The sequence below is a fragment of the Oryzias latipes genome, chromosome 13 (assembly GCF_002234675.1).
Source record: "Oryzias latipes chromosome 13, ASM223467v1".
Classification (NCBI taxonomy): domain Eukaryota; kingdom Metazoa; phylum Chordata; class Actinopteri; order Beloniformes; family Adrianichthyidae; genus Oryzias; species Oryzias latipes.
In genome coordinates, this window is record NC_019871.2 from 12935293 (window position 1) to 12957820 (window position 22528).

Below are 22528 nucleotides of genomic sequence, written 5' to 3' on the forward strand. Positions count from 1 at the left end.
CAGGTTTTTTTTCATCCATCTTCTTCCTTCAACAGTGAGCTCTTTCTTTAGGGTCTACTCTCACAGTGCAGTTCTCCACAGTTTCTTCACGTATCCTCAAAAGGCACAGAAAGAAAATGACTATCTAATTAACTCTCAATAAAGGACATCACACAGTATGCTAATCAGGGCTACAACATGCCTTCTGACCTCGTCTTTGTGAGCTCCATGTGATGCCAGGGGACATCCTGTCGCCAGCTGAATAGTGACAGTTCATCTCTGGGTACAGCTGTGGCTTCAGTGCCCCCTTTGTGTCACCCAGACTCCAACAGAGAAGGAACTGCAAGTCGTTGGGGTTCTCTGCTGTTTTTTGCTATCTAGAAGCTGCAAAGTCTTACTTTTACATTAAGGTTCAGTTGGATCGAGTGAAAAAAAGCTCAGTTTTTAGTTTAATCACTTCATGATTAACTAAAAAAAGATTTACATTGTCCTTTTAATGGACTTAAAATATATGTGACTAAAATAAATGTGAATATTCATACACATATTCTTCATAAAAAGGATTTGTCTTGCCTTTTGGGATTTTTGACTTTGCACAGGCAGTGTGAATGACCTGAGAGGAGTCAAAAGGATTATTCCACTGCCTAAAAGCTCACCCTGAGAATGGAACTGGCAACAGGGGAGGGGGCTTGTGAAACGACCGTGGTATTTTGACCACTGTATGTCTGACATTTCGGGGCGTCTACTGGGAAATGTTGTCACTTTTTGGATAGAAAAAGTTTAACTAGGTCTTTGTCGGTGTCATCATTTGGTAACACGGCTGTCAAAACACAAGTTTGTCGGCGGTGCTGGGACATATGGTGTTAAATTCCAGGATAAGCTTCAAACGGCCTGATCAATACCTCTCCTCTTTCAGCATATCTGATTAGCCCAACTTGCCTCTTTCCTTTTTCCATCAACACAGGGATGCTCTCCCAGACACTTACTGTAAAGGAGAACACACTCAAGACCACTTACTATAATTCACACAAACCTGTGTGCAAACATGTACACTAGCACTACAGCTGGGCCTTCAGTGGCATCCAGTGAGTGAATAAAGAGTCAGATAAGAGCAACAAAGTAACAGCAAAGGATTACAGTTGAGATAAGGACAACGCTGCAGACTTTTCAGAAGATGATCAGTTTGTAAAAAGATGATTGTCGGTGTCGTCGTTACATCTGAACATTTTTATAGTTTGGAGTAGGACTACACAATCTGAGGAAAACCTTCAATCTGACATCAGTGCTCAATACAATTTGACTTGCGATACATATAGCAAAACAAAAAATAATCAAATGCATCATTTCCATTTCACTGTACCAGTTCTATTGAAATAAAAGTCAACATGGTCTAAAATATGCTTCAAATGACCCTAAGCTACAAGTGAGGCAGGCTCCATTTGATTGGTTAACAGCATGACCAATCAATCCTATCAGGCTTTATTTGAGTCGTTAAATACTTCAAGCCGTCATGAGATTGTTCAAGCATATCTGTAAACTTTTAGGGCTATCATTTGTCGCATTTCACGTCTTTTCACGTCTTGCTCATATGATGATGAAGATAAATTTTCAGTTTGTTGTGCAGGCCTTTGGACCCACTTTTCCTCAAAAAGCAAAACATGTTATAAATGATCTTGAATTACAATTTTTTTTTTTCAGATTCTACAGTTTTAATTTACTAAGATATTTACTACATGGTTTTGATTGTGCAGTCATTCAAATATGCGCCAATACTTTATTGGTAAAAGCAAAATTTCCCAAAAAAAACAAATCAACGAACATCTGTGTGAGTCTTTATGTCATTTTCTGCTTGAGCTGCTTGTCACCAACACACCGATTTTGACACCATCTGGAGCCATCATCACTGAGGGCTCATCAACTGTAACATCATTCTGACCTAAAAAAAATGAAAATCTGTGTTTAAATTTTAAATGCTGATATTTGGTGTCTCTATTCTGAAAAGCTTGTTGGCTTTGGACCTCATGGTGACATACTAACACAAAAAAAATTCATTTGTGTTTTTGGGGGGGCTGGTTAAAAGAGAATTACAATCCAGGCATGCTGAAGGAATGGCAAGCGAGAGTCATGGTGTGTTACGGGCATGAGGTTGCATATCACACTTTGTAAGGCGAGCCACAGAAACGGCTCTAATTGGATCAGCAATGCTCCATTAGGCCTGTGGACTGTGCACAAGGAGATGGAATAAAGAGACAAGGAGAGGGATTTGGGAGGGAAAGAGAAGACTGCGACAGAGAGGAGGAGGTCTATGATAGAAGGATAACCCGTAAGAGTGAAGAGGAAAAGTGAATATAACAGACAACAAAAGAAAAAAACATAATTTTCTCAATCGATCTCCATGCACATTTTGAATATTTGGATTGTGTGGCTGACGTAACATAGGATGCAGATCGGTACTCAACAAAAACCTGTAAAATAAAAGTAGAAATGGATTGTGGGGTTTGATTTTGTATATGCACAGTCCTTTGTCCACTTTCATCTGACAGGTGCTTTGTCTGAAGTGCTTTAATTTACACAGAGATGGTGCCATCTAGTGGTTTTATTGATATTCACATCTTAAAAAAAGGGAGAAGTTTGTTCTTATGGGAAAAAAATAAAGCTTGTGAAAGTACCTTAAAAGACCAAATATTTTAAAGTTCAGATTTCTTTGGAATAATAATAAAACCATCTAGTGGTTTTATTGATATTCACATCTTTAAAAAAGGAAGAAGTTTGTTCATATGGGGAAAAAATAAAGCTTGTGAAAGTACTTTAAAAGACCAAATATTTTAAAGTTTAGATTTCTTTGGAATAAATGAACTCAGAATTAGAGAACATAATTTTTCACATTTATCTTAGATAAGTATGGTGATTACACAAGAACGCAGGGTTATAAGGTGCTTTGCAATCAGTGTATATACATGTGTGTGAACAGTACCATAGGGTTTGATGACATAAAAAAGGACAGCGCCTTCTAAGAAAATGCCATTTACTATTTATTTCATGCCTGAGAAGTTGCCTAACCTCCCTGATATGAGGCAAAAATCAAAGAGAAGAAGACGGTGGATCACCTAATTTATCCTCTCTAAGGGAAATGTCACTGCAGTCATGATAGAGTTTAAATAAACTAAAACAAAAAAGCTGGAAAACAGGAGGAACAAATTGTGGGTTGACTGCAGTGGCCAAAAGATTTAATGAGCCATTAGAAGTGGAAAAAAAATCACATAAGGGTCCAGATATGGCAACAAAAAAGACAAAACAAAGGAAGAGGTCCAGATGCTGTCAACCTAAGACAATTTCAATATCCCTGCACATTGTAAATGAAACCAAGGATTGGATTTATTGGTTTATTTCAAGCATTAATACAAAGACATCACACATATGTATCAAACTCAATCAAGCTCACATTAGATTCATTACATTTATTTAGGTGTGGACTCCATTCACACGACTTGGACTCGAGTCACACTCAAGTCATGAATTTGACCACTTTAGACTCCAATTGGACTTTAACATCAGTAACTCGAGACTTGACTCCGACTTTAGCCCTCAGACTCGTAAATTCTTGCTATTTTTCCCCAAATTTTACTTTTTTAAATAATAAAAAGTATTCTGACAAAGTCTGTGTCGTGGTCTCTCTCTGTCTCTGTTTACAACCATGTGTGATGTTTAAAGGACATCCCATCAAAATAGGTCCAAGTTAGTTTGATCCAACAATCCAACCAAATTGCAGGAAATTAATCCATTAAGCAAATTTACAGCCAGTTCCTGTTCCGATAGAAAAGTTATGAGGTTGTCAACAAAAAAGTGGTTTCCAGTTTGCAAAACATGCGGATAAAAGTATCACCAACAGACTCAACAACAACTAACTTCATCCAACACTTGAAGTTACATAAAGACCGGTAAGTTCTGAATGAAAGCTGATGCTAGCTTAAAGGCTAGCTGCAGATACATGAATGAAAGAGACAGCAAACGCTCTGTTAGTATTACATTGAGTGAGTGTGCAGGCAGTCCAGTTTAATCTCAGAGAATCCACAGGTGATTTTGACATTTTTGGGCGAGACACGAGCTTTAACTCATGGCCGCTAGCAATAATAGTGGGAGCAGTGGGGCGGCTGGTGCCCCGGGCTACATTATTCGTGGTTGTTTCCTGATAGAAATCCAGCGAACATTATTACAGAATTCATGGAGATGTTGCATGTTTTTTTTATTAATTTTTTTGTATTTTTGTTTTTTTGCTCATCTTGCTGTGCTTTGTGGTGTTATGTTTTGGTAAATAGCCCCCCTTCTCTCTCTTGGGGTTTCAAGTCCTCTTAAATTCTTTAAGATTTGCTGCTTTCCTTCCTTCCTTTTTTTTTTATTTTATTTTTTTTTTAAAGCATTTACAGCTTTAATGGTTTTTAGTATGCAGGTGTGGGCGTTTGGGCCTGTATTTTAGTGCTTCCCCTGTCATCATCCTCACCTGCCATCACAAGATCTATATGATATAATAATTGTCCACTGTAAATGCAATTTATATGCAATTTATATGATTATATAAATTATATTATATTATACATATAAAATGATTTCTCTAGAACAAAAGCCTAGTTTACCTCATTTGTAATTGTGGAAACCCCTCACTACAGACCAGTGATGTGCAGTTAAGTTTGTGGCGGATGGGATTTAATATTGACCCTGGCTCCCTTCCATCTCCGGGTTACCACAATTACAAATGAGGTAAAGGAGGCTTTTGTTCTAGAGAAATCATTTTGAAATCTTAAAGCGATAAATAAATACTTTTTCTAAAAGCACACATAGTCTGTGTAAATAATATTACTCTGTTGTTAAAAGGACTGAAAGCACTTGAAACATTCAAATGTAGGACTTGGACTCAATTTAAGACTTGTTGGTGTTGACTTGGGACGGGATTTGGGATTTAACTGGATTTGACTTGGGACTTGACTCGGAATATGGACAAAGACTTGAGACTTACTTGTGACTTGGTCCAACCTATTAATAACTACAGTCAAGTGAAGTTTGATTCATTGCTTGAAAACGTGGGAAAAAGCAAATGTACCTAATCTCATACCTATTTATGAATTTTATTTTATATTATTTTGCATAGATGATGCAGTTCTGATCAGAACAAGTGGAGATTTTTTTGTCAAGTACCAAAATAATGGATTATAGTCAAAACAAATAAAATATTATCAAACTCTATTTGATATACTTTATTTTTTAAAGGATTCAATGCACCAATTCAATACTGTTTGCAAAGGTGAAAATATTCTTATTTACAATTTAAAGAAATTATAATGGCCAAATTTACAAATCTTTATATCCATACCTGTATGTGTGTATTTTTATTTCTTCTTTAACCTTTTACACTTTTTTCTTCAATCAATTCATGACTAAGTTTAATACAGTGTATATCTCGGTTAGACATATATCTTTTACGTGACTATCATTTTTTTTTATTTTGATTGTAAGTAAACGAATTCCAATAATAAAATATTCTTTAGCTCCTTTACTATTTTTATTTTTATTTTTTTATCGTCAGACCCTGCCCCAACAGACACATAAATGACTGCTTTTTCCTTTCATTTATAAATTTTTATTTGTTTTTTTTATTCATAACAGCAAGAATCAAAGTTAGCAATGCAGGCCCCATGAAAAAATGATTGGGCTTTCTCCTAAGTACACACAAACATCATAATCTGGACAGCACCTCATGCTAAGTACCCTTCATGATCTGAATGGTACCGTGCACCACCCATTTGTCTTTCCTCCCCACGTTTCAGTCAGACGATTATATTTTATGGCTTTAGAATGTTGCAGTCAATGGAAATCAGTCTCTACAGGTGCTTTCCAGACAGGCCATGCAAACATGATACATCCTTTCAGGGGGCCTGGAACAGTAAAACTAGCAAGAAACAAACTGCAGTAGAAGACAGAACACATCATCTCAGCACTAAAAGCATAGAAAATAAATCCAAAACAAAATAAACCAAAAAAAAGAAAAAAGTTTACATTTTCTCATAGATGCAAGTGTGCATGCTTGTAGATGTGAAATGACCGAATTCCTCAAAACTTTAGACCGACACATTAAAAGATAAAAACCAGAGAAGGGTGTTTCAGTCTTTTTAAGTTCTGCCTGGTGCTGAACTACATTCCCTTGAAGTCACTTTCATCTACTAGAGGCACAGCTTACATAAACATAAAGAACATACTTATAGCTATGGTGTTTGTGTTGCATGTGTTTGAACTCCCCAAGAAGTTAAACTTTAGTTAGTATAGTCTGGAATTTGTACTTATTTTTAAAACCACTATTCTATTTATGTATCTTTTAAATATATTTATTCCATTACACTGATAGAATATTGTATACTGTAAATACATCTTTCTGTGTAAGTGTTCTCTTATTCAGTATTACTGTTGTGATTTTTTTTAAAATATGGTTTTCTTTAACATGCATTCCTCTTTGAGCAAGGTCGAGACAGGACAAGTTGTGATTGGTTGGACCTGGGTGGGCGTGGTCGCGCCATATAAACCTTTCCACAGGTTAAGGGACCAGACAAACCCAGTCAGGCTCTCTTATGCTGGAGGGCAGTGGGCGCCTCCTTCCGGAAGGTTACCTGGCAAACTACAAGCTGCTGACAAAAAAGAAGAGCAACACTTGGCCTTTCCTGAAAGGGGTACGAGAGTGAGATCTCAGTGCCCTTTTAATGCAAGCAATTTTGTTCAGCCTTTTTTATTATTATTATCCTAGCAAAATTCCTTGTCATTATAGACATTATTTCTCTTTTTTTTATTCAAAATAAGATCTCAATATACACGATTCTCTCTTTTTTGACTATGTACAGAAGTGCAAAAAAGTCAACCTTTATCACCTTTAGAGCCTCAGTATTCCCCACCCCACCCGTGCTGTTGCAGTTGGTAAAGTGAGAGCCGAGTGCAGAGACTCGGCGTCCCATCACCACCTTCACCTCGACCCCACCGGCACACGCCCATAAAAGTGATTAAATATGCAGCTTGATTTCCAACATGGCCCAATTTCCAGGGAGAGTAGAAATATTAAAACAATAGTTACTATTTGAAATGGATACAGTAGAAAATAATATTTTTACTCTAAACATCTAAGATCTACATTTTTCATAATAATTTTTTCCCGTTATAGGACTAATTACAAACCTTACAATCGTTAAAATATTACTCAGGTATTGGCAATGGTTGCCAAAGTGACAACTTAGTCCTCCTGTTCTATTATTTTGTAACTGTTAGATACTCATATAAAACATCTTTGTTCAAAGAACACACAAAGACTCAAGAAATGAACAAAATGCATACAGTTGAACAATATGCATAACTTAGAAAATATCGACTTTAAAATCGTAATCATACTAAAATGAACATTTCATGGAATCTGTGCATGATCAACACACAAACACACACTGTACCTTATACTGTATTCATTATTAGAGAGTTAAATAGAATAAGCAAAACTAAAAACCAGAAAAATATTTTCCAAACAGAACGAGAAAAAAAAATACACTCCTTGTCTAAGAAAGAAGAATTAAAAAGTACAAGATCATAAAGAAAACACAGACCAAAAAAGTGACAATTCCATAGTGCTCTGTGTGTGTTATTGTGGTGTGCATTAGGCAACTGGATGGGTTAAAATGGCATGTTGCATTGTGCTGACTTGATGGTACATTCTAAGGCTTTGGATGAGTTTTACAATCGTTAAATATTTTTATCACTTTCCCTGTACTATCCGCCGATTAATTTTACCTAAATAAAACACTAACACAACATAAACAAACACCTGAACTTTTTCTTTGGGCAGTTTTTTTTTTTTAAACGTAGCCCCTCTAGCCTAACCATACCGACTAATTATGGTGATCAACACACACACACAAAAAAAAACAAAATACAAATAAACTTTGGCTGACTATCTAAAAAACACATCTCAGTTATTAGAACAAATAATTTCAAATTCATTTGATTATTTATATAGATATATGTACACTCGCTGAATCTGGGTTTGACATCTTCCCTTAGCATAAATGCAAAACCAGAAGACTGTAAAAACAATTATTTGCCACACAAATCCTTTTTTTTAGTCACTTGTTCTTTTGCAACTTTATAACAGCCTTCTCACAGCAGATTAGACAGCTAATTATCACAAGATCGTCATCATGGAGAGTCTTTTGGTCTCTGACAAAGGCCTAGAGATCAACTTCCAGTCATTACATGTTTAAACAACTGACATCAGCAACAAAACCAAAAACAGAAGTCTACACGCCATAGGGTCAGTCACAGAATTTGAGAAATTAGTCATCTGCTGCTATTAGGAATCACAGCTAATGACAATGGACACAGCATGCTGTCTATATATTAAAAAAAGGGCATATTAAAGGGAATTGTTGGATTAAACAATTGGTTGCACAGTTGGAATATCATTCATGTATAACTGAGATGTATGGCACTGTACAGACACATGTGCTTCAGAGATAGAAAGGTAGGCTACAAAGGTTTGAAGGACACCGCGCACAGACATTCAGTTGCTATTTTGCCTCCGAGTGCACTCAACGTAGATTCCCTTATTTCTGTTTAATTCAAAGCAAATCTAGAAACTAATAGTCGTGCATGCACATGGTTCAGTCAGAACGTCGTTTTACGTTTACTTCTTTTGAAGGTGCACGCTTGTGTAAACAGATGAAGTCATTCAGTTTTAAGACCATTAACCAATAAACAAAAAACAAGTGATTCTTGGTCAAGAGACATACCGATTCAGTCACTTGTGATCGGCTCCACACATTTTAGTTAATGATAACATTCAAAATGTGTCTGGTGAATAAAGGTTAGTTGCCTCTGCAAAATGAAAGGCAGTCTTAAATGTAATGTATTCTTTTTTCTTTTTGTCTTACTGTGCAATAACTACATGGGAAAACACTACTAACAAACTGTGCCTTCTATGTTAACATGCAGTTTTCTCCCAAACCACTTTTGGTTTGGCTTCTGTTCCTCTCTTGACGTTAGGGCCATGAAGGGGACTGCAGATCTTGGACTGGACACCAGCACACTCCAGTTTCATCTGGACAGACATTCACACAAGTGCATTAGTTTAACGGCAACAATAATCCAGAACAAGAAGAGATTTTGCAGCAAACATATAATCAAACCCACTTATGCTTTAAGATATTTTTTAAAGCAGTGAAATTAGGATTATGGCTACAATTGAAGATCTGATGTGGTAAAATGTACCAAGTAAAATTATTTTATAAAGAGGAGCTATACAAGATTTCATTAAAAGCTACAATTTACAAAATTCTAAAACTTTCTTTATTAAAAGTAACAAAAACACATTTAAACACCAAATTATTCATCCTAAAAACCTTGAATAATTATATTGCGGACTACAAAATTTTCATAGAACACTGATAAAGTCTCTCCTTTGGACTTTATAGTGCTTTTTTGTTGCTTTCCAACTATTTTAGACCCATAAGTAGGTTTATTTTTCTTTTTTCTTTGAGAAACAGTCAATGAATACATATTTACACATTGGTCTTTATTCTTCTAACTTTATCTTGATAGTTACTGTGTAAAATGATTTCAAAACATAGTTTAGATGTGCTGTAATGAAGATTTTACATATTTAGCGTGTCTCTAACCTCTTAAGAGCCCAGCTCTTGTTTGATGTGCTTTTTTATTTCTTTTTTGTTACTTGGGCTTTGAAAGCAGAAATAACTACTGTGGGAATACAACCCTAAATGTGATGTCCATGCATGTGGACGCCAGGTCTTAGGAGGTTAAGATTTCATGTCAACTTTACAAAAAAAAAAGGGCAACTGAAAACCAGGTTTCTGCTATCTTAAATTGGATGCCTTTCACTTTAATGTAAGGGTGCATTCACACTCATGAGTTTAATCCGAAGCACAGTTGGTTTCCTCAGATGCTCCTCTTCCCCTTGTAAGTGTGATGCCCACCCATCTTTGGTGTTAATCAAACAAGCAAACTGGGATCTGCTAGACAGAGAGAGTTCGAGCTCATTTATATACTCTGGTGCACATCATTTCAGTCTGATTGTGCTGCGGTCTATGCAGCAGACTTAAAAATGGAAACAAACTAAAGGTTGTCAATGACATGAAAACCTCTTGCGAAAATTCAGGCTGCGCTAAAAAACCTTGGAATCATTTATAAGTTGATAAATGTCTCCCACATAAACATGAGAAGGTGCAGGCTCTTAAATAATTAATAAAAGACAATTAAAGGACAAAGGACAATTTTTTTTGTACTGTCACACCTTTTTGTAGAAATACTGCCCTCAAGTGGGCAAATGTTGGAATTGCATGTTTTGCTGTTTAGTCCACTTTGGCGCGCGGGCGGGGGCGGGGGGGGGGTCTCCTAAGAATGGTTTTGTGAAAACAAAGTAAAGCAAAATAAATTGTGAAATTTGAATTTAACATTCTGTTATGCAACCTCTACCCTAAAATGTTGTGATGCTGCTTTATGATTTTAAAATCTAAAAGTGTATTTATGCTAAGAAGCTTCTACTGTTCAGCAATGCAAGGCAACTGATGGGTAACAGTTATATTGACATATTTATTTCATTTGTAATTGTCAGTTATAGTAAACTTTTTGATACATTCTTATAACAGTGTTTTCCTTCATTTCCTTTTTACCTGAGACAGATAAATGTAAAATTGATGATCTTTTTTTTCCCTTTTTAGTTGTTGTTTGGGAAAGTAAACATACTTGTATTTAACTTTCCTCCTAACATTCTTTAAAGTCTTGTATTGAAAAGATAATTTTGTGAAAAAAAAGTGTCAACCTAAGAAAATGCATTCATTGAATGTGCATATATCAATTTTTGCCGTTATAAGGCGTGTGCTGAGGTGTGTGAGACCCAGGAGTAAGATAGAGTACATACTGTTCTGAGTGAGACTCCTACATCTGGGTCACATACTTGTGACTAGTCAGATGGTCTGCAGATATTATTGGAATCTAATTTAGAGGAGGGGAGAGAAATACAGGGGGAGAAGAATGACAAAAGAGAGATTAAAACAGATAAGTAAAACATCATTTGAAAACTGACAGTAAAGATGAGGATGAGTTTGTAATAACAGATGATTGAAATGTCTAGAAAAAAGTCACATGTGCATGTGTACGTTTCCAGCATTTTCCCCTTTAACAAGCTAACGGAGATCATAAGTTTCAAAAAGGCACACATGTGTGAGCTGATATCAGAAGTGAAAGAGTGAGAAGAGACACAAGAAGAGCAAACCTGATTGGCTGTTGCTGTTGCAAAGGGAACACTTGTGGCAGATGTTGTGGCTGCAGACACAGTGGCTTGAGAAGCACCGTGCATCATGGGTACTTGAGGAAAGGACCAAACAAGCAGTTAAACCGGAGTGGATTGAGGGCTTGTTTTATTCTTCACTCTTCGTCATGTTAATGTCTGAGTAAAGAATGCTATAAACATGAAAGAATTTTGCTTTTTTTTTTTTAAAGAGTTTAAAGTAGGGCTAAACAATATGAGGAAAACTCGCGGTTTGCGATATTAGTGTTCAATGTTGCGATGACAATATCACGTCGGATACATGAACAAATAGAAAAACAACTGAATACATAATTTCCATTTCACTGCAACAGCTTAATTTAAATAAAAGTCAACATAACTTAAATTATACTCCAAATGACCCTGATCTACATAGAAGGCGAGGATCTAACATAAAATCTTGTTGACAAACATAAATTCCATCTGATTGGTCAAATGCATAAAGGGATTCAAATACTTCAAGCTGCGTAAGATTGTTTTATTACAGTTAAGGTTACCATTTATCACAATTTTCGCCGACTTTTGCAACATGCCTATTGGAAAGCCTGATATTGCGATAACGATAAATTTGCGATTTATTGTGCAAGCCTAACATGAAGTTTAAAAACTGCAAAAACTTTTGGGGCTTTAGAGGAAGAAAATTGTAGGTCATCATAAACACAGGGAGGGTTTTCATTGAAAAGGAAAAGTTCATTGAAAAGGACTTGCTGCTGCTGTTATAACATAAAAAGAGAATACGTTCACCTTCTTTCTTTAACGGCTCATGTTTATATGGCATTTATTAGCAGACATTAAAATGAGGTGCTCAAGAAGTCAGACAGCTTGCTATGTAAGTGAGGACAGGGCTTTTTGAACTGCAACAAGCATTTGGTGACAGACCTGTGGCAAGCAAAAGGAAGGGACATTGCTTGTCTCTAAGATACATCGGGGTAAATCAACAATAAAATGAAAACGAAACTTTTTAACTTAATTAAACATTAGGTTTTGATATGACTATTTCTTTAACCATACGTGAATGTCCCATTCTTAGGTAAAACCCAACTTTCTATACCAGAAGGTTTGCTTTGATTGAGTGTTGAGTTGATTGTAGTAGATTAGAAAGACTACAATGGACTTAAAAGGAATCAATAAGGAAAGCTGGCACCTACCAACACTTGTTGCAGGTGTCATGCACAATATCGAGCCTGCCCATCATGCATTGCAGCAGGGAGTGGGGTGAATGAGAAGGAAAAAATTCAAGACAGAGTCAAAAAAACCCAACAGAATGCACAGAAAATTCCCTGCAAATGTTTACCAAATGAACTAAGTACAGCAGATTTGTTGTTAATTGAAACATATTTCCACTAATTACACAAGTAATAGTTACTGCACAGCTGATTTATAAAATTGCAAATTTTAAAGAGTAAAGGCTTAGGATAAATTGAAAACCCTTGACAAGTGCCAGTTTACCATTCAATCACTTCATTTAATTTAAACCACGGTAAATACTAGCACTGGCCCTGTTTCCCATCATTCACACAGCAGCTGTTTGCGCTATATGAATGACCTCCTTCTCGAATCCCCCCCCCCCCCAGTGTGTCTCAGTGGCCTGAGAGTCCAACACTGTGAGACATATGAGAACCTCAGGTTCTGAAGAACTCACAGGGGCATCGATGGCGAGCTATTTTTAGATGGTAAAATGAGGATATTAGCCTCAGTGTAAGATGACTGTGGAGTGTCCAAAGAGAAGCAGTTTTGAAAAAACCTGTGTATGTGGGGATACAATGCACACAAACTATAAGAAAAGCTTAGATTTGTCTGCAGATTTGGAAAAGAAATACTAAGATGTCCTCATTTATGTCTGAAAAGTATCTGTCTCCTATTTAAAATATAAAACTGATTAGGTGCCATGATTTTTGGGTTAATCTAAGCAGGGAATCTAACAAACACAATGCGGTAAACTACTAGATTATTAAATCCCACTTCTGCCACCAGAGTTACATCTGAGCTGCTGTAGGATCAGTAAAATCCATGCAGGCAAATCATTTTCCATCATTGATGAAGACCTACACTAAACCCCTCCAATTTCGATGCTACAGCACTTCCAGGCACAGAGAGTCATTATCTGATAGCCATCAGTTGCATGGCCATAGAATCATATTCCTTTCATAGGTGTTTTGGAGTTGTGAAGTAACATCCACACTTGAAAATAAGTTTTGCATCTGCAAACAAGATCACTGGTGATATGCTATGCTTGAAATGTATAGAGATAAAATGCAAATACCATAATGTCCGGATTATAAGCCGCTACTTTTGTTACACGCTTTCAACCCTGCGGCTTATACAATGATGCAGCTAATTTATGCTTTTTTTTCTTTTAAATTTTTTTAATGCATTTTTTCCAACAGCCGCTAGGGGCGTTCGAGCAGAAAGGGTAAGAGTGAGACAGGGGGAATACGGTATATGTGTCGAGGAAGACGCAAGTTTAATGTAAATTCCTGCTTTGTGAATGAATAGCAAAAACAGAATCTCATCATGGAAAATGCAAGAAGAAATGCATATGACGCAGCTTAAAGTAGGTTAAAGGCAATCGTTAAGAGCAGTATGAAAAAATCCACCATCACCAACAGGTTTGGAAAAGCCGGTCTGCTGCGTGACGGAGATGACGGCGCAAGCTCAGGAGTGAATTTGCCTCAGGATGAGAGTGACAATGACAGCGACAACGAAGGAGAGACAGAGAGAGTGTGTTCCGAAGAATATCTAATGCTATTCCAATCCGACACTGAAGAGGAATACGTCCATGGTTTCAGTGCACAGGAGGCCTATAAGTTACTGCTGCTCTTGGTGACTTTTACCGGTATGTTTTTTTAACCAGCCCTGTTAGTGCTGTTACTACCATATTGCTGCTGTGTTACTGCTGCGTCACATGCACTGTTTGAAATATAGCTGTGACGGTGTAGGATTTTTGATAACCGCATTGATGAAACAGCAGGAATTGTGGTGTCGCGGTTTACCCCCCCCAACACAAAATCTCGCAAATGAATACCGGTACAAGTAATAATTCCAACGCAGTATTCTTTAATTACAAATAACAGTAACAACTAACTACTAACTATCTAACTAATGAACTGACTATATAGGTGTTGAGGAATGTGTATGTGTGTCAGTGTGCTGTGTGTGTAAGAGGAAGGAGTACGAGCAGCGCAAGAGTGAGTGAGAGCAGCTCCCTCTTGAGCTGCACGAGCTCTCCCCTCTTTCTTACACACGCGGCTTGCGGTTTCAGCACATACAGATCCTCATTCTACAACACATGTTTCAATGTGGGCGCATGCGGCGTATGTATGCACAAAATATTTTATCCTTTAAAAAGGTAACGGGTACGGCTTATAATCAAGTGCGCTCTATAGTCCGGAAATTACGGTAGATAAAAGTTTTACTTAAAGCACCATGATTGTTGCTTTCTCTGACATTACTGTAGTAATTCAACAGCAACTGATCAATAGATCAACTGCAGGTGATCTTAAAGGGCGTCTGGCATGACAAACCCCTTTTCACGGTTCAGCTGACAGCAGTCATATGGGCTTCCTTCACATGATAAAGCATTATGCTACGTTCACTCTGGGCATGTGTTGCTTTTAGCATATGGTGTCCTCCCTGGACTATTGCTACTAGACACTACTTACAGTTGGAAAAGGCATTGTGCGAAATGTCGAAGCGGTGTAAATCTTGCAAATCTTGCTCAAGGCTTAACCTGTTTTAACCTTTGTTATATAATTCTGGCCAGGAACAAACCACAATTATTAATTTATCGTTCACAATCAGTTTTAAAATGGTTGTCTTTTCCGTGAATTGAAAGGACGCCGCCCATCCGTCAGTACCAAATTCTTATCCCTGATTGGTCAAAGTTCAACTGGTTTAACTTTCAACACATGTTAAATTGTTGCGTGTTTTGTACATAGAGCCTGAAAACAGCTTTTAATACTTATGTAGTGATTAGTGAACACAAGAATTTTGAACGTGGAAGCCCGAAACAGGCATAATTGTGCACTTTCAAAGACTTCTGATTGGAAGTGACTGCTTGAATGAGCGCTGGGAACGTAGCATTCGACTGAGAATAGAAAGTAATTCAATGTTTTATTTATAAACAGTAGCCACAAGAAATGAAGGAAATATCCATTTTAATCAACAGTGAAACATTTTGCTTGCAAGAGGTGGCACGGAGATTGTGTGCTAACAGAAGAAAGGTACAGAACTAATTTGTTTATCAGTTCAGACAGAATATATTTATTTTAAAAGTCTCAAAACCTTTTGCAAGTATGCTAGAAAAGCTGTAAATTATCATGCTTTATTTTTTTAATTTTATTTTATTTTTTGCAACTACAAGTATTTTTACTGAAGAACAAAGTGGTATTGGACAGCATGCAATTATTTGGCACAGGTATTTTTTGCACATTTTCTGTTTGCAGATGATGAAACAATTGTGTAGACATGTGAAAGGAATATAACTCCATTCGCTATACAACCAAGGCTGTCAGAGGGCGTTGGCCTTACCTGATGGTATAAAAGCAGCCTGTTGTTGAAACTGCATGTTGGCCAGGGCCTGTTGGTACTGGAATACTCCAGCATTGAACATAGTGGTGGCACCGTTGGCTTTTTCAAGTGCGGGTCTCTTTGGTAAAGGAGGCAAGACGGGAGGGAGCCCCTGAAGAGGGGACCACACCAAAATAAAGGATGGGCGTGATAAGAAATCAAAGGATGGTGGTAGTGACAGTCAAGACACAGAGAGAGAGAAAAAAATCCATTAGAAGACAAAGTTGCTAATCAGTACAGCTACAACATGTAACATCAAGCAAGGCGTGTACTACTCTACTGCTGTCAGATTGTGATGTAAGGAGTGTACAGCTGGCAAACTGTGACTGTGCACAGCAAAAACACTCACCAGAAGAGTGTCATTACTATCCTTGTGTAATTTAAAGTGATAGCTGCGATGCATTCACTTACATTTAGCTAAGGAACATCTAGATCTTTTTGCAAAGAAGACTGGTAAAGATGATATAGCAATCACTGTTGGAACATCAACAGAAATAATGTAGTTGGGGAAGACTGCACTGCTAGCTCCATGATAATAGTACTCTGTAAGCAATTTAAAGAGTGTCATCACACCTCTTTAACCATTACTCATGCAATATGGAAAAGGGAAACAGTCATGCAAAGAATACCACATAAGGTATCTGGCCCCAAAATGGCATTGAAGATTCACTTAAGGTGATGAACTGACATTGAAATTGGATTTCTATCGGCAGAATGGATATTTAAGAAATATCCTGTATTTAAAAGTGCACGTTTGACATAATAATAATGCTGTAAAACTGTTAGCAGAAGTCAGTTCATCACCCTTCAGTGCTATGTTAATTGTTTACATTGTTGACAAGTCGGTTTATCTATCACAACACAGCCTCATGCCAAGCTAAAAGGTGAAAGATCATAGTACCAGGTCAAAGGTTGCGTCGAGGGGTCGCTTCAGAGATTTGACAGCCGACTGAGTCTTAATTAGCAGGCAGCGAGCACATGATGGCAATGGGCCAATGGGGGTTCAAGCGCAATAACATAAACCAGCAAGCGCAGGTGCATCATGGGGGCAGCAGTGCATTGTGGGTTGGTGAGAAAAACAAACATACAAAAAACAAACACACAAATAAAAAACAAATCATTGGAATGCAATATACACCAATTACAAGACTAAGGCATGCAAAAAGTTATTAAAAAGATCTAAGGCTCTCGCTGCCGATTATAGCTGATAGCCAACATTGATGTGTAGCAGTATCATGCTGCCTATAACAGGAAAAGCTAAAGACATGCGCTTCATTCGTTTATGATCATTTTTAATTTCATTTTCATTTGCTTGTTAATTATAGCTGGTAGAACTTCTGATTTCTATGAATTACACTAAGCTGCCCCAGAGAGAGAGAGATTAGCCAATTACTCACTTCAATTAATAACTGCACAGAAATGCACTGTATGTTAAATAATCCTGACTAAGCCTATGTTTTTGTACAAGATAAAGTAATAATGCAATCTGTGCTGAAAAATTCCCTACTCTGATGGAAGCTTGATACCAAGGCTACGTTCACACTGCAGGCTTAAACAAGCCAATCCTGATTTTTTTGCCCCTATGCGACTTGTATCTGATCTTTTCATGACAGTCTGAACGACACAGATCCGAACTTTTCAAATGCGACACAGGCTACTTGGGTATGTGGTCCTGAATCCGATACATATCCGATCTTTTGAAATGCGACCTCCGTCTAAACGACCAGGCCACATATATCCGACTCATACGTCAATGATACGCTACAAACGTCATCATTCTGCGTTGAAGTAGGCGGGAACAATAGCATAAACATCAACCATGGCGGACGATGCTGCTGAGACCAGTCAGTGGAAAGGGAAGCGAGGGCACCGATTTGATTATTTGGGGTGACAGCTCTTTTCAGGCCAAACTCGAGGGCTCTCATCGCAACCAGGCGGTTTTTGAAAATATTTCCAGCGAAATGGCAGAGCGTGGTGTTGAACCTTTCCTTTCTGACCGTGGTCAGAAGCGTGTGGGAGACCTTCTCCAGGGCTGAAGGCGGATCTTTCTTCGGGGTTCACTTCCCCGTTTGGACCCTAAGATTCTCCAAAGTGAGTTAATAAAGAGTCAATAGCAGTTCTGCTGGGGGAAGCCCTCCTTTTATTTTCGTTCTCATTCCTCCGTAACAGAACACATGAATGCGCACCCCTAACACACTTCCTCTGCCCCCTCTCTCTCCCTCCTGCGCTGCACGCGCTCCCTCCTCTCTCTTACACACACACGCGCGGCCCCAGCACATACACATCCCCATTCCCAAACAGTGGGTACAGACGATCCTGGCTCCAATGCCTTCTTACAATGAGAAGATTGTAATTGTGCTGGCTCCTTTGTGAAAATAAATTTAATAATGCAAAAAGAGCTCTGCTGTTGACAACACTGTTGTTGACATCCATTGTTAACGTTAGCTACTTTCGCAAACAACGAGTGACGTTGTTCACTGTTGAGTACTCTTCTGCACATGCGGGTCACTTCTGGGTCATTTCACTGTCACACAGTAGATCACAAAAGTACACATTTAATTGGAAATTTGAACGGCCTTGTAAAAAAATCTGATTTTTTTCAAAAAATCGGAATTGAGCATTAACCCCTGCAGTGTGAACGTAGCCTTAAAAAGGAACCTTTAGTCTCGCCACTTCTGCAGCCAACATTCCTAACAAACCCTCCAGAAGTCTCAGATCCTCGGGTTCTGCTCTCTTATCTACACCACTACGAGAACCAGGACTCACGGTAAGACTTCTTTTTAGTGCCATGGTCCTCATGTACAACAACTACCTGAGGATCAAAGAGTTTCTTCATGGGTGGAGATTTTTTAAATGTAAATTAAATATGCATCTCTTAACTTAGCATTTCCTCATTTAATTTGCATGTTTATTAATTTGGCTTTTAAGTATTTTATGGCTTTATCCTATATTTATCTTTTAATCTATACTGTGCCTCCTGTTTCTTATTTTTAATCTGTTCATATATGTCTTTTATGTCAAGCACCATCAGCATGTTGACGAAAGATGCGTTACAAATAAAGTCAATCATTGGTTGATTGATTACAGTTTACAAGGCTTCAAGTAAATCCATCTGTTGTTTACATAGAAAGGCACCAATGGTGTTTACCATTCATTCATTCATTTTCTTAACCGCTTTTCCCTTTCGGGGTCACACGGCTGCCGGAGCCTATCCCGGCCACTTGTGGGCGAAGGCAGGGGACATCCTGGACAGGTCGCCAGTCTGTCGCAGGGTAGAATGTCCACAAACACACACCCATTCACTCTCACACCTAGGGACAATTTAGAGTTGCCAATTAACTTACGAAGCATGTTTTTGGATGGTGGGAGGAAGCCGGAGACCCCAGAGAAAACCCACGCATGCACGGGGAGAACATGCAAACTCCACACGGAAAGGTCCCCCGTTGATGTAGTTTTTCACATCCCCCAGCCGGGACTTGAACCGGAGGCCTTCTTGCTGTGAGGCAAGAGCGTGTTTACCATGATAGACTATTTTTGTAAAACTAAAAAGCCACTCACTTTTAAATTAAGTTTTCTGTTAAGATTTCTAATCAAATCAAAATTGTAAATCTGATGCCAATACGTTTGTCCCCTTCTTTGTCCCCGTCTCTGTGGCAGCAACTTTATTGAGGAGTTAATATCTTTTGTTGTGTTGGCACTAAAAGATCATATTAGTTTTAATTTAATGTGACCAGACTCGCATGTATTTTCCTTAAAGTCTAACCCTATGAACTAATCTAAACCTGGAGCATTAAAGTGAAAATGCAGTGAAATCCAGCTAATCCTATCTTGACTACATAACAGTTCTTTGCTGCACAGATCACTATTATGTCCCAAGGGAGCATGATCCCTGCATTGCAGAAACTAAATGAAACTGCAGTGGAGTCCACATATTTGTCTTCTCAGCAAAAATGTAAAACAAGCTAACTATGGACTAGAAACAGCAAAATATACGACTAACAAAGCAGCAGGACAAGGGCAAGCAGGAAGGGAGCAGAAGGCTCAGTTGCATACAGCATGATCACTGCAGCCTGCTGCTTCTTAGGCACTTCTTTCTCTATTTGTAACACAGCATCATAGTGAGTCACAGCCAAAGGGGCTGTTTCAAACCCTTCTGTCAATAAAAAAAATGTTATTCTGTTTGTTTTAAAGCCATCCATCAAATATTTAGTGTTTGTTTCGTTTTATGTCTTTAAATCCTATCCTAATGTTTTTTTTGGTGGTGCAATTATTGGACAGACACGTACCATGGCTGCAGCAGCTGCAGCTTGGTTGACTTGATGTTGGGCGGCTTTGATTTTGGCCTGCAGGTGAGCCGGAGGGTGAAAGTACTTGCACTTCTCCCTCGAGCAGCGGCCCTTTATGTAGTCCATACACACAGTGACTGTATTGTCGTTGGTGTCAATCATAGTGCTATCTGCTGGGTGGGCAAAGCGACAGTCGTTCTCGCCACGTGTGCAGTTACCCCTCTGGTATTCCCGACACACCTGGGTCACATATGCGACAAAAAAGAAGCCGATCAGAAGCAGAAATACACATTATGGATGTATTCATCAGTGCACACAGACATCAGACTTTGACACAAATCCTGAAGTAAATGTTTGACATTTGACGAAGAGCTCAATCTGTTCAGCCATTTCAGAACTTGACAATCCCTGAACCAGACACAGCAAACCAATCTTAATGACAGTTTAGGCCATTACTATGGATTGATAAGCAGAACAGATTGGAACCAGCGTTTACAGTCTCATCAATCACAGAACATGCATGCATAATTTAGATGGGTCTGCTCCTGGCTTTCCAGGGATGGACAGCAGGGGGCATCAGCTGCACAAGCACCAGCCAGCAAAGGAGGGAAGTGATTGCTACAGTATGGATGTTGGGACTCAATGGGTCTTATGGGAAATATCAGGGTTGTTACCCTTAACAGACACTCCAGCTGATGTCATCCTCAGCCCACAGATGATAAAGAACCCAGACACACGGGAACACGAACACAAGCTGGCTGCACTTTCATTATGAGGTAAATCATTTTAGCCAACACTAATTCAAATATTTGCTTTTACTGCACTGAAAATACTACTGTCCATCCAGAAAATGCACTTTTATGATGTGTGGTATTGATTCACTTTTCTGTGATGATGGAAGACGCCGTTCTCTCAACAGGTCTGTTTAGCAACCTCGCAGTTTATGCATACATCTCCGACTGAGCCCAACAGGCCACCATCAGACGTTATCTTCAGACAGGTCTTGCTCCGCCTTCTGTCACCATCCATCACTGATGAGCACGAGGAATTGAATGGCAATGCATCTCTGTCTGCGTCTTTATCACAGATCAGAACATTCACCATCACGCATATAGCGTTAATTCCACGCTGTTGCTGCCATAACTACTACTGCTATTTTTTATGTTCTTCTATTTAAAGCCAGACTGCCTTGTTGTCAGGCAGATGTTGGTGAAGTGAGTGAGGGAGGGAGAGCGGGAGGGAGAACAGAAGATGTAAGCATGGTTGATGTATAAAGAGAAAAAGACTGACAGATGGAATTGACAAGATGAAGGTGAGTGTGGCTGTCATGTGGGGGGAGAAATTAGCAAGAGAAAACCAAAGAGCAACCACTGAGGCTCAGAGCAGAAGGTGTGAACCACTTCCAACTGTTAAACATGCGTGTAAGCTAAATCAGTAAAAATGCTTAATTGGAGAAACATATAGTAGGCCTATTAATCATATTTCTGTGGTAACTGTCCCTCAGGGACTTGCTGCAGATAAGCAATCAAAAAAACTTATGGTGTGCAGCTTACAGATTGCACAGCCATAAAAGAAAAAAATCAAAAATCAACGAGGTCAGAAAATATTTTCCTGGTTATGTAGCTTGCGGGATTATCTTCTAAAATAGGAATTTTTGTCAGCCTTCAAGAGACAGACTGCTGATAATCTACTGACTGGTATGTGTGTCCCAAGAATTCTAGCAATGTTTGTTTTGGATGACACACTACTAAAATATGACAATCGTCTGCAAGATATACATTTTAAAACTTAAGATTTTTCTATTGAAGACAGTTAAGCACTGACCACACAGAAGAAGAAAAAAAAAACATTAACAAAGCACGGATTATTTAAAAACAGTTTTTTTTATTTATTTCCTAAAACTGTCCACTCACGTTCTCAAGAGGTGAACAAATTGACTTCCAACCTCCAGCTCCATCTTTCTGTTCCACTATTGACCCGATCCCTCACTCACCATGTTGTCCACTCCTTCACCTCATGTGGAGACTTACCCGACCTCACTCTCGATAATTACCCAACTACAGCAAACATTACAGGTTAAATGAAACCTTCCCAACGTTTTCACGCAGCTCCTGCCAGTCATCAACGATCGCCCTATTATTTCACTACAAGCATCTTTTCCAGGTGGAGCTACATAATGAATGAGATTGACTCACTATCCAATTAATGTTTAAAAGGACTTTTCAAACAATAAATGGGTTAAATAGAAATATAATTTGTTTTTCTCTGAAAATGACTATTACGTTCCATCATGAAATTTTATGGGAACAAAGAAGAAAAAAGTGTGCTCCCTAGT

General features: G+C 38.3%; 1 protein-coding gene across 7 annotated transcripts in view; it reads right to left on the reverse strand.

Annotated features, from left to right (window-relative positions):
• Positions 1-5588: 5588 nt before the first annotated feature.
• mbnl1 (muscleblind like splicing regulator 1) overlaps positions 5589-22528 on the reverse strand; it is a 93202-nt gene continuing 76262 nt past the window's right edge. For 2 of the 7 annotated variants that reach the window (XM_020708221.2, XM_011482486.3), the window contains 7 exons: positions 20194-20433; positions 16809-16862; positions 15869-16019; positions 12487-12522; positions 11285-11376; positions 10931-11004; positions 5589-9094 (listed from right to left, as the gene is read on the reverse strand). In XM_020708221.2, coding sequence (XP_020563880.1) covers positions 10948-11004; positions 11285-11376; positions 12487-12522; positions 15869-16019; positions 16809-16862; positions 20194-20433 — 630 coding nt within the window. In that variant the 3' untranslated portion in view covers positions 5589-9094; positions 10931-10947. The remainder of the gene's footprint in view (positions 9095-10930; positions 11005-11284; positions 11377-12486; positions 12523-15868; positions 16020-16808; positions 16863-20193; positions 20434-22528) is intronic. The other 5 variants (XM_011482487.3, XM_011482488.3, XM_020708222.2 and 2 more) reach the window with 5 other exon arrangements.